This window comes from Pelophylax lessonae, assembly GCF_965119305.1.
Source record: "Pelophylax lessonae genome assembly, chromosome: 12".
In the NCBI taxonomy this organism is placed as follows: domain Eukaryota; kingdom Metazoa; phylum Chordata; class Amphibia; order Anura; family Ranidae; genus Pelophylax; species Pelophylax lessonae.
Window position 1 is genome coordinate 170,170,025 of NC_138779.1, and position 14,176 is coordinate 170,184,200.

Consider the following 14,176-nt stretch of genomic DNA (forward strand, 5'->3'; position numbering starts at 1 on the left):
CGGCCCGCGGGCCTTGTGTTTGACACCTGTGCTCTAAGCCTTTAAAATCTGGCTGAGAAAAAAATTAGCAATAAAAAGGTATATTACAAATATACCTACCTACAACCTGTTTAGGTCTTTGGAGGGAGAATTCTATACAAATACAAGTAGAATTCACAAATTCAGGATTTTGTTTATCTCTCATATACTGTATATTTAAAACGTACAGCATATGGATCAATCGAAATTTTCTTTTCTCTTGACCTCCACAAATATATAGCCAATGAAATATATGGCAAAGCTTAGTGATTAACAAGTTAGATGATAGCTGAGTTCCTATGCCATTCTTTATGGTAAATCTGCTGACCAACCGGGTACCACAGACCTGTAGCTTGAATTGTGCACTAGTACCGGAAAGACCAAGTCAGGTTGTCACCGTTTATAAAGAACAGTTCATTTGTTATAACAGCATATTTTGCTTACACATATTATTTTGTGCAGTACTACTTCAAATCAAAATAATTTAACAATTCAAAAAACAAAACAAAAAAAAATAAAAAATAATATGCAAAAGCTTAAATTAAAATACCAATAATAACAACAAATAAATATTAAATAAAATAAATAAATCACAACAAAGATATTACTGTTGATCTTGGTTTCACTTGTTCCTGCCTTTTTTTCCACGTAAATAATTATTTCAAAGCATCACATGCTATTTGGTGTGTTAATGCACCTATTATGTAGCTGCCATTGTGTCTAGAAAAAGTGCTTTGTAAGGGTTCTTTCACACGGGGCGGACCGTATTTTGATGCGCTCCGGGACTTTTTTTTTTTTTGTAACGGACACGGATGACACTTGTGTCATCCGGTCCGTATATCCATTTATCATCCCATCCGTTTGCAGATGATAAATGGAGATAATGTAAGTCAATGGGATTGCGGATGTCAGCGGATGACACTGCTGACATCCGTTTTTGCGGCCGTTCCATTTTTTTAAAAGGAAGAGAAATAGGGTTCTCTTCCGTTCAAAAAAACTGAACTGATCGGAAAGGACGCAAATCGGATGTCAGCGGATGGTCATCCGCTGACATCCGCAATCCCATTGACATGCGCAAAAAAAATGGGATGAAAACAGACATACGGACCGCCCATGTGAAAGGACCCTAAAGGATACCTTGTAAAATAATGGGGTCCCAACACAAGACTATCCTAGATGTACACTTCTATCAGGTCTAACTTGCAAAGTGACATCTGTCTAATCAGTTAGCTCAATCCCTGAAGATGCCAGTATTGTTCACTCTTTCAGCCCTTTTTTTTTTTGAGCCCACTACAGCATCACTCACCTACAGATTCATGTGACAAGGGGCTGCAGTCCTACTCAAAGCATTGTTGCAAAATCTGGCTTCATGGCATTTGATCAAATTCAGAATGTCACACTCAGTGGACTTTAAACTTTTGGACAGCTGAAATGACACTTGGATGTATTATTAGTTCACTGATAATTGTATTGGTAGCATTTATAGTGCACCTGACATTGTTGATCTCCTGCTGTAAATTCTAGTTGCCTGGCCATATCTGTTTATATACTTCCAAGTCACAGACCCAGAACTGGGATGCAGCAAATGGAAGTTGGAAAAAAGACAACATTTTGTATTGCCACACATTCAGAGTCAGTGAATTAAAGTACTGAAATTGATGAGTCAGAATGAAAACCATACATCTAGTATTTCAAGAAAGAGATCAGCAATAACACATGTCAGTAAGTGGTTGGAAATCTGTGATTAACACAGAAGTGGTCAACCCCCCTTTTGGGTCATTTTAAGAAATTTGCACAGAAATTATAAAAGCTTTTTGGCTAATGAAGCATTATAAACAGTAGCTCAAATCAGCTCAGTCATACAAAGTATGAATTAGTAATGCGGTGCAGTAATACACATTAAAGTTATAAGTCAAAGTCTAGAACGTCTGTGGGGGTACTGGCCCGTTCAATTTCCTCCACGGTTTTGGAGATTGGTACTTGGTTTCCTTCAGCTTGTTGGAGATTGGACTCTAGGGATGTTTCAATCTGTTCTTGACACATTCTCAGGATATTCTGTGAACAAAGATAATAATAATTTTTTTTAAATGTATTAAACAAACCTTGCATGCACTTGGTACCTTAAAGGAAAAAGTACAAACAGCAATTACTTCCCTAATGGTAATGACTGGACATAAACCTTAAAGATAATATTGTTGTCATTCTTGGGACCTTCTACAATGGGTTCCACCCTCCTTGATTCCTCTTGGAGAACCAGGGAGAGGTAATCAAATAGCACCCCCTATCTTTGAAAATAGGAAAAAAATTCCAGCCTCTCTCCAATTAGCTCCTCTTGCAGTGTTTTTATTAATCAGTGAATGGTCTGCATACCATGATGTCTCCAATCCAAAACCAATCTTCCTTGATATGTTTCACCACTCCTTGCTTGCTCACAAGGATAGTGGAAGTCCTAAAGGATGGAGGAAGAGCTAATTGGAGTGAGGCTGATATGTTTTCCTATTTTCAATGCAGAGAGGAGACATATTGAGATGGCCGGTACCCAGGTTGTCCATGTGCAGGAGAGGCCGATTTTTAGAGAGCTGCGGAGCTATGGATCTCTGTGTATTTCTGTTAAACCAACTATCACTCATCGAATGAAATTCCACATTCATTCCGCACAGAGGTTTTTTTTGGGTTTATGGCTATGGATAATAAAGTCTATGGACTATGGACCTCTCTAGCTGCATCCAGTGTGACGTGATTCATTCTCAAAGAACCTCGAAGATACTCTGAATTGTTTTAGTTTCTAAGGGCCCATTCACCCCAAAGTCTCCTCTGAGCTCCCTAAAGCAAAAACTTGGAGCTATACTTAAATTTAGCTTTGCCATGCCCCTGTTGTTAAACTGGTGAATACGGGAGCTTCAAAGGAGAGTGGGGGGGGGGGGGGAGACAATATTTGGCTGTCACGTGGCAAGAAGTTTTTCTAGGAAATAAACCTGAGCATTCACAGAAGTATATGTTAGGAGTGCCAATCAGTGGAGTATTTAGGTTTTGTGCTGCCCTAGGCCTGACTAAACTTGGGCACCCCTAATTTAAATATGACCCACCCTGTCCTGGAAAGGCCACACCATTTCCTGTTTATGACCCGCCCTGTCATCTGTAAACCACAGACCACAACCATAGTCTATCAGTGCCCATCAGTGAAGCCTCATCAGTTCCCATAAGTTCAGCTACATCAGTGCCCATCAGTGCAGCCTCATTACTACCCATCAGTGCAGTCTCATTAGTGCAGCATATCAGTGCAGCCTCATCAGTGGCCATCAGTACAGCCCCATCAGTGGCCACCAGTGCATCATATCAGTGCTGCCTTATCAATGCAGCTTATCAGTCCTGCCTCATCAGTGCTGCAGCTGCAACTCCTTCAGTTTCCTTGTAGCACATGCCACGTGGCCACTCTTCCATGCCTGGCTAGTGCATCTCTGTGCTGCTGGCCATGCCCTCTCTCTCACTGGCTGGCAAAGGTACTCTCCTCAGAGAGCATCCTTGTTGCTAGTCAGGCTATATCTGCCTAGCCTCCTCTCTTTCCATACACTGGTGTCACTCTGTTGCTTAGTTTAAATGTCACAAGCTCAGGGCTCTTATAGTATTTACTATCTGGCTCCAGTTCTCTTGCCCTGCCTTGTAGTTCCTGTCAGTCTTTTATTGACTCTGGATTCTACTTCTATAGACTTCTAGCCTCGATAAAGGATTACTCTTTTGATAGTAGTCTGCCCTTACCCTTTGCCTGGATACTGATTACTCTCTGCTTAATATAGCAAAAAATCAATCAGCGCAAACAGATGAAAATATTGCAAGCTAAACAATGAAGGGTAATTTCACATAGTCCCATAATGCAAATTCAAAAAACAAACAGTGCAGCGCAAATATATTAGAAGACAATTATTATCATTATTCATTCAGAGCAGTCCAAAGCCCAGTAAAGGATGTCCTAAAACGTCCTTAAACTACAGCAGATTCCACGTGAGAATTGTCAGATCCAGAAGCACCGAGGGTGACTGAGCCCACCACCAACCCGCAAATTGCTCGCTCACCACAAAAAACTATCGCTGAGCCAACAGGAAGGTCAGTAATCAATTGTTCCCACTTCAGGGGATGTACACTGCAGAGTGCAAAACATGGCGCCAATCCCGGATCGGCTCATCCGGATAGAAGCCGGTGATGTCCTCACGAGAGGAGGAGCCACGGCTTGTGATGTCACTTGCTGCTATCCTGACTAGCCGACCTGGGATCAGTGCCATGTATGCTAATAATTGTCTTCTTATATATTTGCGCTGCACTGTTTGTTTTTAGAAAGCTCTGATCTCTTAATGCCTGCCATGACCCTTGCCTAGATAATTGATACACTGCTGATTGCCATCTTCCCTGACCCCTGCTTGGATAGTGGACTCTACCTCTGCCTGCTGCTAGCCAGTCCTGCCCACTGAATACTTGTCATCCTGCCAGACATTAATTCTGGGCACTCCTGCATACAGTACCTGCCTTGAACCTTTTCCACATCAGAAAAACATCTTATGTGATTTGTGAACTCTCTTTCTCTCTCTCTGAGAGCCGCTGGGTAGCATCCTGTTCCTATGAATCTAGCACAGTGGCTAAGGTCCTAGGGTATGCAAATTCTGGTAGGCACACTGGTCTTAAGGAAAAGACAGACACTGTAAGTAAATCTGTTCAAAGGTCTCACTATTTTCAAAGAACAGGATGCAAACAGGTGACCCTTTGAGTATGATCCAAGAATTTCGGGGCTCCCTAGGTGTCAAGTGGTTTTGACAATATACACAATTCAGATCTCTCAGCTATACTCTATAACAAATATATAAAGCTGGAAGGCGATGGAAGCTGTAATTTATCCATCCAAAAATAGAAAAGATATAGCTATAGCAAAATATTTCTGACAAAAAGTATATATGAAAGAAACTGGGCGGCACAGTGGTGTAGTGGTTAGCACTTTCACCTAGCAGCAAGAGGGTCACTGGTTCGAATCCCAACCATGACACTACCTGCTTGGAGCTTGCATGTTCTCCCTGTGCCTGCGTGGGTTTCTTCCAGGTACTCCGATTTCCTCCCACACTCCAAAGACATGCTGGTAGGTTAATAGGATCCTGTATAAATAAATTGGCCCTACTGTGTATGTATGTGAGTTAGGGACCTTAGATTGTACGCTCCTTGAGGGCAGGGACTGATGTGAATGTACAATGTATATGTAAAGCGCTGCATAAATTGACAGTGCTATATAAGTACCTGAAATAAATAATAATAATAAATATGAAACTCTCTGTGAGGCAATTAAAAAACAAATCTTACCGGGTCACAGCGTATGGCTTGTGCAAGGTAGTTTGTAATTGCCAAGCTAGAATAAGCTATCCCCAAATTTTCTGGCCTCAGCCCGGTCACAGCAGCTGCTAAACTAGCTGCAGCCACCAGAGAAGGAGGTAGTGCAATAAAAGTACAGTCTGAAAAGCAAAGACAATAAGATATGTTAGTAAAATATCACTAATTAATAATTATTAAAAATAGGACAGTTGGTAATGACTCCCATATATCAGAAAGCTTAAACTGTAGAAAACCCAATTAATGAGACTTTTCAGTTCAAAAATAATTATCAGTTAAATTCATTTTTTAATGTTATACAACAATTAGATGCAGGCTTACTGAACAATCCACTCTATTTGTTGGAAGCTATAATAGCAAAAACTCTGCAAATTAGTTATTAATATTATTATACAGGATTTATATAGTGCCAAAAGTTTGTACAGCGGTTTACAATATAAGTGAGTTCCCTGATCCTCCCCTCTTCCCTATAGATGCAATAATGGAATAAATAAATCTCCAAGGAAAGAATAGCAACGTAGGAAACTCTTGAAAGTACCTCTCATTGCTGGTGTCAATGAGTGGATCATTCAAGCAACACAGGGAAAGCCGCTCAGGTGAGGCACAGATATCCAGGTGCTGGTTGGATCCGCCGTCCAGTGATCAAACTTCCAAAGAGAAAAAGTGACCGCACTCAGAGATGAATGAACTTGAAGTGTTTATTCCCATTCATAAACGACAACGGTGCATCGAACAGACATGGACACGGTTGACATGTTTCACGACTCTGTAGGTCGCTTACTCATAACCAGTTTTGGGGGTAACTAGTTACAAAGTAACTGATTACAGTAACTACATTACTTTTTTGGTAACTAAGTAAAGTAACTAGTTACAATACTAATATTGGTAACTACACTACTTTACTAGGCTATAGGAGGTAACTACACTACTTTACTAGGCTATAGGAACGCGCTTTCCTGCGTTACCCAAGTCGTGCAATACAATCGTTATTTCGAAGAATAGAGAGGGATGAAGTTTATGACTTTTTGTTGCACTTTATGTTTTATTCTGTTTTTTCAGGTTTTGTTCTCATGTTTCCCAAAGCCTATGTTTATACAATAAATTCTATGCAGAAAGAGTGTCATGTATCTTCTTCTACACGGTCAATTAAGAAAGAGGAAAGTAAAGTAATAAGTAGTGAAGTTACTTTTCAAATGCAGTAACTAGTAAAGTAATCTCATTACAATTTACAGAAGTAACTAGTAACTAGTAACTAGTTACATTTTTTGAGTAACTACCCCAACACTGCTCATAACCAACCATGAGTTATGAGTAAGCGACCTACAGAGTCGTGAAACATGTCAACCGTGTCCATGTCTGTTCGATGCACCGTTGTCGTTTATGAATGGGAATAAACACTTCAAGTTCATTCATCTCTGAGTGTGGTCACTTTTTCTCTTTGGAAGGTCAATGAGTGGAGCCCATCAGTGGTTTTATTTCTATATATAAACCATCAATTAAATGCACACCATAAATGAAATGGAAAAAAAATGATCAGCGAAGGACCTGGGCATTCCTGGAATGATTAGAAGACACTGTGCCGGTAATTTTAACTATCATCTTTTATTGCTGAACTTATAGGGACTACGTCAATAGAAAAGTAGGAAAAAAGGCAATGCTGATCCCTCCTTTGAGAATACTATATCCTGGCTGTTATGCTAGTGCTTTGATTTTCTGACATGAACCAAGTATTCAAATGTGTGTGTAATACAGCCCTGGATCTGTGTTAGGTTGCCTGTACAGTGAAGGAAATTGTGTCTGGCTAAAGCTTTAGAGGGTTTAGTGGCTATTGGGAGAATGGTGTCGCAGAGACTTGCTTAGGTGTTTGGCTGCTGCCTCTCTGGAAGTGACTATGAGAAGCTCCTTTTGAAGATATAGAGCAAGATTAGAGGAGCTCCAGGTTTAGAAGTATGTCACAACATAAACTGAATATTAAGAGGTTTATAGAAGCCCTTAGTTTACAGGTAAAAATCCAATGTGTTTCGGGGGTGAATTGCCTCCCCCTTCTTGACCCTGATAAAGGGGGAGGAAGTTACCCCAAAATACGATGGATTTTTACCTATGAACTAAGTGCTTCAGTAAACCTCTTAAAATTCTCTGGAGAAGAGAGGATTGAGAGGGGATATGATATCAATGTACAAAAACTGTACTGGCGACCCTAGCATAAGGAACAAACTATTCAGAGAAAGGGAATACAATAAGACACGTGGCCACTCACTAAAATTAGAGGAAAGGCGGTTTAACCTTAAAGTACGTAAGGGGTTATTCACTGTAAGAGCGGTAAGGATGTGGAATTCTCTTCCGCAAACAGTGGTATCAGCAGGGAGCATTGATAGTTTCAAAAAACTATTCGATGGGCACCTTAAAGACCACAACATACAGGGGTATACAATGTACGGTTAAGAGCAAACACACACACACATCATAGGTTGAACTGGATGGACTGATGTCTTTTTCCAACCTCACTAACTATGTAACTATGTAACTATGTAACCTCTGTTGTGATTTACTTCTAAACCCGGCACTCCTTTAAACCTGTTCTATGAAACAAGTATAGAAAAAGGGAATACTGACAGTTTTAGTCTATATGGTATAAACTCAATACATGAAAATGCAATCACAAGAGAGCAAAGAGGTGTAATATGACATAAGATACACTGATTATTGGGCTACATTTTCAACACTTACCTGTGGTGCACAGTGCAATGAAGGTCTCTGAGTGCTTCCTGACTTGCTGCAGTTTCTCTGCTGGAAGCCTCAGCAGTGCCAGGAAATATGGAAGAAAGTCTCTTGGTGTCACTGCTTCTATGTCCCACTTAAGCTTGTTCAGGATCAGCAGTTCCATTGCCTAGACAAGAGAAGATCATTTCAGAACAAATGTATAAAAACCAATCTGTAAATGTGGTGGCTACATTAGATTATTTATATAGTTGTTTTCCTTAATTTCATCTGCTGATCAGACCAGTAACAAACTTTTTATCTTGGGGTGCCTCCACTTCACAGGAGGAGCAACAACAACCCCCATGGACAGCAGCATTGTCTGTCTGGGGAGTGGGAAGTGTTATGCCTCGTACACACGCAACGATTGTTGGCCGTGAATTTTCGGCCAACGTCCGATCGGCCGATTGTCGGCTTGTTAGTATGATGCTTCCGACAACCGACTGCAACTTTTCGGCCAAACAAAATCTGGTGTGCATGCTATAAAATTTTGGTTGGCCGTCAACAGAACGGCCGATTTTCCGTCAGTCAGTACAGATTTCGGCAGACAAAAATCAGATGAGCAAGACTAGGCATGCTCAGAGAAGAAAAAACACACGGAAAGTAAACCAGCACATGACATCACTTCTGAAGTTGGTTGTTGTTTGCCGAGAAAATTCGTGTGCAGTCTAGAGCACATTTCAACCAACACAACACTGGACAAAAGACGGCCGATCGGTCGGCCGATAATCGTTGCGTGTGTACGAGGCATTAGATGCACTAGTAAATATAGATGGACTTGACTATAAAATTAAAACTTAACTTCAGCTAACAATTTTTAAGCAGTTATAGCAACAGTTTTTTCCCTTTGGGATAAAGATTTTACATAAATGAATAAATGCTGGCCAATGTAAGTTCCCTTGTCACGGTTAAATGGTTTCCCTCAACCCTGTAACTGCCACTTTTGCTGGACAGCTTTGTCTGTAAATGGAAGTTGAAAGATAACATACTTACTTGAAAGATAAACAGGTGAAAATAAAGGAAACAACCAAAAACATAAACTAATACAGCCACCACATTAAATTACTGGTAAGCGGCCATTTATTACATTTTTGCTATTGGGTTTAGATACACTTTAAACTGTATGCGGTGTTATGTAAAAGTACGATTTTCCATATTTTGGATGTGTATGTGATTATTTAACTTTTACACATGGTTAATTTAATGGCCTGTGTCCAAGGGGGCAGTGGTGAGCATGTTGCTCCCTACATACCTTTCAGTAAGGGTTTACATCTACTTTAACAGACCTGCAAATGCCTACAAACCCTACAGTGTAGGGCCTACACTAATCTTTCCATATTCAGTTTGTCAGCAGCACACCTTTTGCTTTCCCTATCATAGCTAAAGCATATTGTCAATATGGCTGTAGGTAACCCACCCTTTTATGGAAAATAAGTTTATCCAAAAGCCCTCTCATTAGCCCTTCTAAGTCAGCTGACCAAAGTTCAAAGGCAAAGCAGTGCATTATGGTTACATCAATAATTCGCTGGGTCCATGACCATGCAGGATTTGCCTTGAACCCATGGTAGCGGTGAACTCCAACCTCATCTCCAGAGATGTATAGTAACTAAGTAGAACTACTTCACTACTGTACTTAAGTACCGAAAGGCGGTATCTGTACTTTCCTAGAGTAGAATTTTTTTCTACTACTTCCACTTTTACTTCACAAAATTTTTTCAATGATTTCAATACTTCCACTCCGATATTTTTTTTTGTGCTGCATAGTTACTCGTTACAATTATAAAAATTACCACTGCCAGAACAGTAGATGGCAGGTTTCATGAAGATAAATATATGTATATTATCAGCGCATACGAAAATAAATGCTACTGTATGTATAAATAAAAGCTGCATTTGAAATAATAAAAAACAATATGATGTTCAAACATTTGACTTCTTTCTTTAATAACTACATAACACAGTAATTGTACTTTTACTTTCAGTACTTGAGTAGCAATTTTTTTTTCAAAACTACTGGTACTTTTACTTTCAGTATTTAAGTAGCAAAATTTAAAAAAAAAACTACTTGCAATACTTAAGTACAAAAAATGTTGAATATTTTAGTACTTCTACTCAAGTCACTTTTTGATCGAGCACTTCCACTTCTACTCAAGTATGGGTTTCGAGTACTTTATACAACTCTGCTCATCTCTATTTATTACCATTCTTTATTTTGAAGTATTTTGTTTAATATATCCACCGCTGCAGAGCTGAAATGAAATACTGGCCCATTGAACATTCTTTACTGGTACTTACCCGCAGCTCTGTGACAGTGAAGGAGTAGTCGGAATACATGCACAGGCTCTCGGTGGTTATAACTTGGGACTCCTTCAGTTTCGAAGCAAGCAGAAGACAAGTTGCTCCTAGGAGCTGAAGTCGCCTCTTTTCTACAGGTACCAGAGACAGGAAACGGTCCAAGCAATTTACAGCCAGGGGGAACACCTCTTCTCCACACCTCTGATCTTCACACACCTGGTACAATGCAAGAAATGACCACATAGATACATGGTAAAAGAATTGTTTAAAATTGAGTCAGAATAATAATATGACAAATGTCATTGCTGACTTTCTTTTCTCTTAAAGATGCATGCACTGGGGGTTTTCCTTTTGACCTTAGCTTCATTTTCTAGTGAGTTACTAATCTGGAATGAGCAACATTCTGGTCTGAAAAGCATGAAAACCCATCATACATTCTTGTCCCAGGTCAGTGACTTAGTAAAGCCCCGTACACACGCACAGATTGTTGGCCAACCGATCGGCCGTCTTTTGTCCAGTGTTGTTGGTTGGTTGAAATGTGCTCTAGACTTGCACTGGACTTTTGTTGGCCAACAAAAACCAACTTCAGAAGTGATGTCATGTGCTGGTTTACTTTCCCTGTGTTTTTTCTTGCCCAGTCTTGCTCATCTGATTTTTGTCTGCCGAAATCTGTACTGACTGAGGAACAATCGGCCGTTCTGTTGTTGGCCAACAAAAATTTTATAGCATGTACACCAGATTTTTTTCGGCTGAAAATTCGCAGTTGGTTGTCGGAAGCATCATACTAACAAGCCTACAATCGGCAGATCGGATGTTGGCCGACAATTTACGGCCAACAATCTGTGCGTGTGTACGGGGCTTTAGTACTGAAATCAGGATGAAAACGACAGCCTCGGAATCTGCACTTTGAAAAATAATTCAGCAATGGCAGGGACCATATTTTAACTTTACACATACTCTTAAAGTAGAGTTACGTGCGCTGCCAATGTTCGTGAAATTGCCCTGCTGTAATGCTGATCTACTGGCTTGAGTAATTTCTGGGTTTGATTCACTAAATGCCAGAGATGTACAGTAACTAAGTAGAACTACTTCACTACTGTACTTAAGTACCAAAAGGCGGTATCTGTACTTTCCTGTAGTATAATTTTTTTCTCCTACTTCCACTTTTACTTCACTACATTTTTTCAATGATTTCAATACTTCTACTCCGATATTTTTTTTTTTGTGCTGCATAGTTACTCGTTACAATTATAAAAATTACCACTGCCAGAACAGTAGATGGCAGGTTTCATGAAGCTCAAAACATGTGTATTATCAGCGCATATGAAAATAAAAGCTACTGTATGTATAAATAAAAGCTGCATTTGAAATAATAAAAAACAATATGATGTTCAAACTTTTGACTTCTTTCTTTAATAACTACATAACACAGTACTTGTACTTTTATTTTCAGTACTTGAGTAGCAATTTTTTTTTCAAAACTACTGGTACTTTTACTTTCAGTACTTGAGTAGCAAATTTAAAAAAAAAAACTACTTGCAATACTTAAGTACACAAAATGTTGAATACTTTAGTACTTCTACTGAAGTCACTTTTTGATGGAGCACTTCCACTTCTACTCAAGTCACTTTTTGATGGAGCACTTCCACTTTTACTCAAGTATGGGTTTCGAGTACTTTATACAACTCTGGTAACGCTTAGTGTTATGGAATTTTCTTTACTAACAAGACACATCGTTTTTTATGCTGCTCTGTACCTATTTCCAGGAACTATATTTTTGATATCCTTGTTTTCATTTTCATATCAAATTCCCATATTGAACTGAGATGACTTGAAAAGACTTAAGAATGTTATATTTCTGTTTACTCTACGTGATACCATTGTTTGTCATGTTAATGTACCAATTCTCTTTGTACCACCATTTTCTGTTTCCTTTCAATAAAAGTTTGTATACAAGAAAACGACAGCCTCGGAATCTGCACTTTGGAAAATAATTTACCAATGGCAGGGACCATATTTCAATTTTACGCGTGTTCTTAAAGTAGATTTTCCTGGGCTGCCGATGTTCGTGAAATTTCCCTGCTGTAATGCTGATCTATTAGGCTTTAGTAATTTCTGGGTTTGATTCACTAAATGCTAATTTTTTATTCTCTTCCCAAGTGATTAAGTATTCTTTGCAAAGTGATTTTTTCAGTACACGGAAATTCCTTTGCAAAGGGAACAGACTATTTGCCTTTAGTAATTCAACCCCAGTGTTCCTAACTTGGAACAAGTATGCAGATCAGGAATTTTCTATGCATGCACAGGAATATCAGAGAAAAATGAAAATTGAAAGTTGTGATCCGTATACTTATTCTGGTCACTGATTCAAAGCATTGAAGCAGAACTGTTTGGATGAGAGACAAAAATTGCCAGGAACCCTCCATGCTCTTCATAACATAAATGTACAGAAAAATGAATACATATGTTCCACATTCAATAATAATTAAAATAAAGTAAAAAAGCTGCAATGTATTACATTTCTGTTTTTGGGTTTAATACCACTTTAATGTATGTACATCGTAATCATTTGGAAAAGATTTCTTAAGAGAAGTGTCTCTTTGGCATTTACCAAATTTCAATTTACTATACTCATATTTGAATTGTCTCATTTTTACAGTTAAAAAAACGAATGTTGATTTGACCCCTCTATCCATTAAAAATCAAACAAATACTTAAGTTCGGCTGAAAAAAAAATCTTTGGTTGTCTTACCTCCAGCATCCAGCTGGTCAGCATTTTCCTCATGTAGGGATGCACCTCTCTCTGTACACACTGGAAGTAAGTTGGGGATGGGATGTATCTCTCTTGAGCTGAAAGCAGCCTCTCAAGGACTCTGCTCTGCAAAAGGACAGGATCAGTCTGTGCTCTGAGCTCTTTCTCGGGTTCCCAGCACAGCAATCTGCTCTCCATCCCTTTATCTGTGCCTACTGTTGTTCCGCAAGAGCTATTACAGTTGCGAGATGTCCCTTTAAACTTTTTCAGCTTGACCCTTTAAACCCCAGCCTCATATACTTCCAGACTTCAGTAAGCCCTGCCCACTGTCCCTACACAACTGCCAATCACAGCTACTGTTTGTGATCAGGGAACAAAAGATGCTCCCTGTGGTTCTTTCTTTTTTCATCAACAAGACTTTATTTGTGGCTCATCTTTAGGGACTGATAAACAGAAGGATAATGTCACTGGAGGATGCAATCATTTACCAAAAAAGTCGAAAAAATGCACGTTGCTCTCAGAAATAATTTAAGATTTTTTTTTTTTTTTTTTTTAGAGGATTTGTCCTTGGAAAAAAAAGTTTTCCTTTTTTTTTTTTTAACCACTTAAGCCCCGGAAGATTTTACCCCCATTGCGACCAGGGTTTTTTTTGCGATTCGGCACTGCGTGACTTTAACGGACAATTGCACGGTCGTGCAGGGCTGTACCTAAACGAATTTGACGTCATTTTTTCCCCACAAACAGAGCTTTCTTTTGGTGGTATTTGATCACCTGTGCGATTTTTACTTTTTGCGCTATAAACAAAAAAAGCAACAATTTTGAAAAAAATAACAATATTTTTCACATTTTTTTATATGAAATTCCCCCAAAAAAATCAAAATTTTTTAACATTTTTGGCCAATTTGTTTTCTGCTACATATGTTTGGTAAAAAAAAAAAATCGCAAAAAGCGTATTTTGATTGGTTTGCGCAAAAGTTATTGTGTTTACTA

The 14,176-nt window shown here is 39.0% G+C and overlaps 1 protein-coding gene across 1 annotated transcript; it reads right to left on the minus strand.

Annotated features, from left to right (window-relative positions):
- Positions 1 to 1,923: 1,923 nt before the first annotated feature.
- LOC309568414 (G1/S-specific cyclin-D1-like) lies at positions 1,924 to 13,384 on the minus strand (the record flags this gene model as incomplete). The annotated part of the gene is made up of 5 exons (XM_082274076.1): positions 1,924 to 2,073; positions 5,356 to 5,504; positions 8,110 to 8,269; positions 10,435 to 10,650; positions 13,187 to 13,384. The coding sequence occupies 5 exons, from the start codon at positions 13,382 to 13,384 to the stop codon at positions 1,924 to 1,926; spliced, it is 873 nt and encodes a 290-aa protein (XP_082130202.1).
- Positions 13,385 to 14,176: the final 792 nt, after the last annotated feature.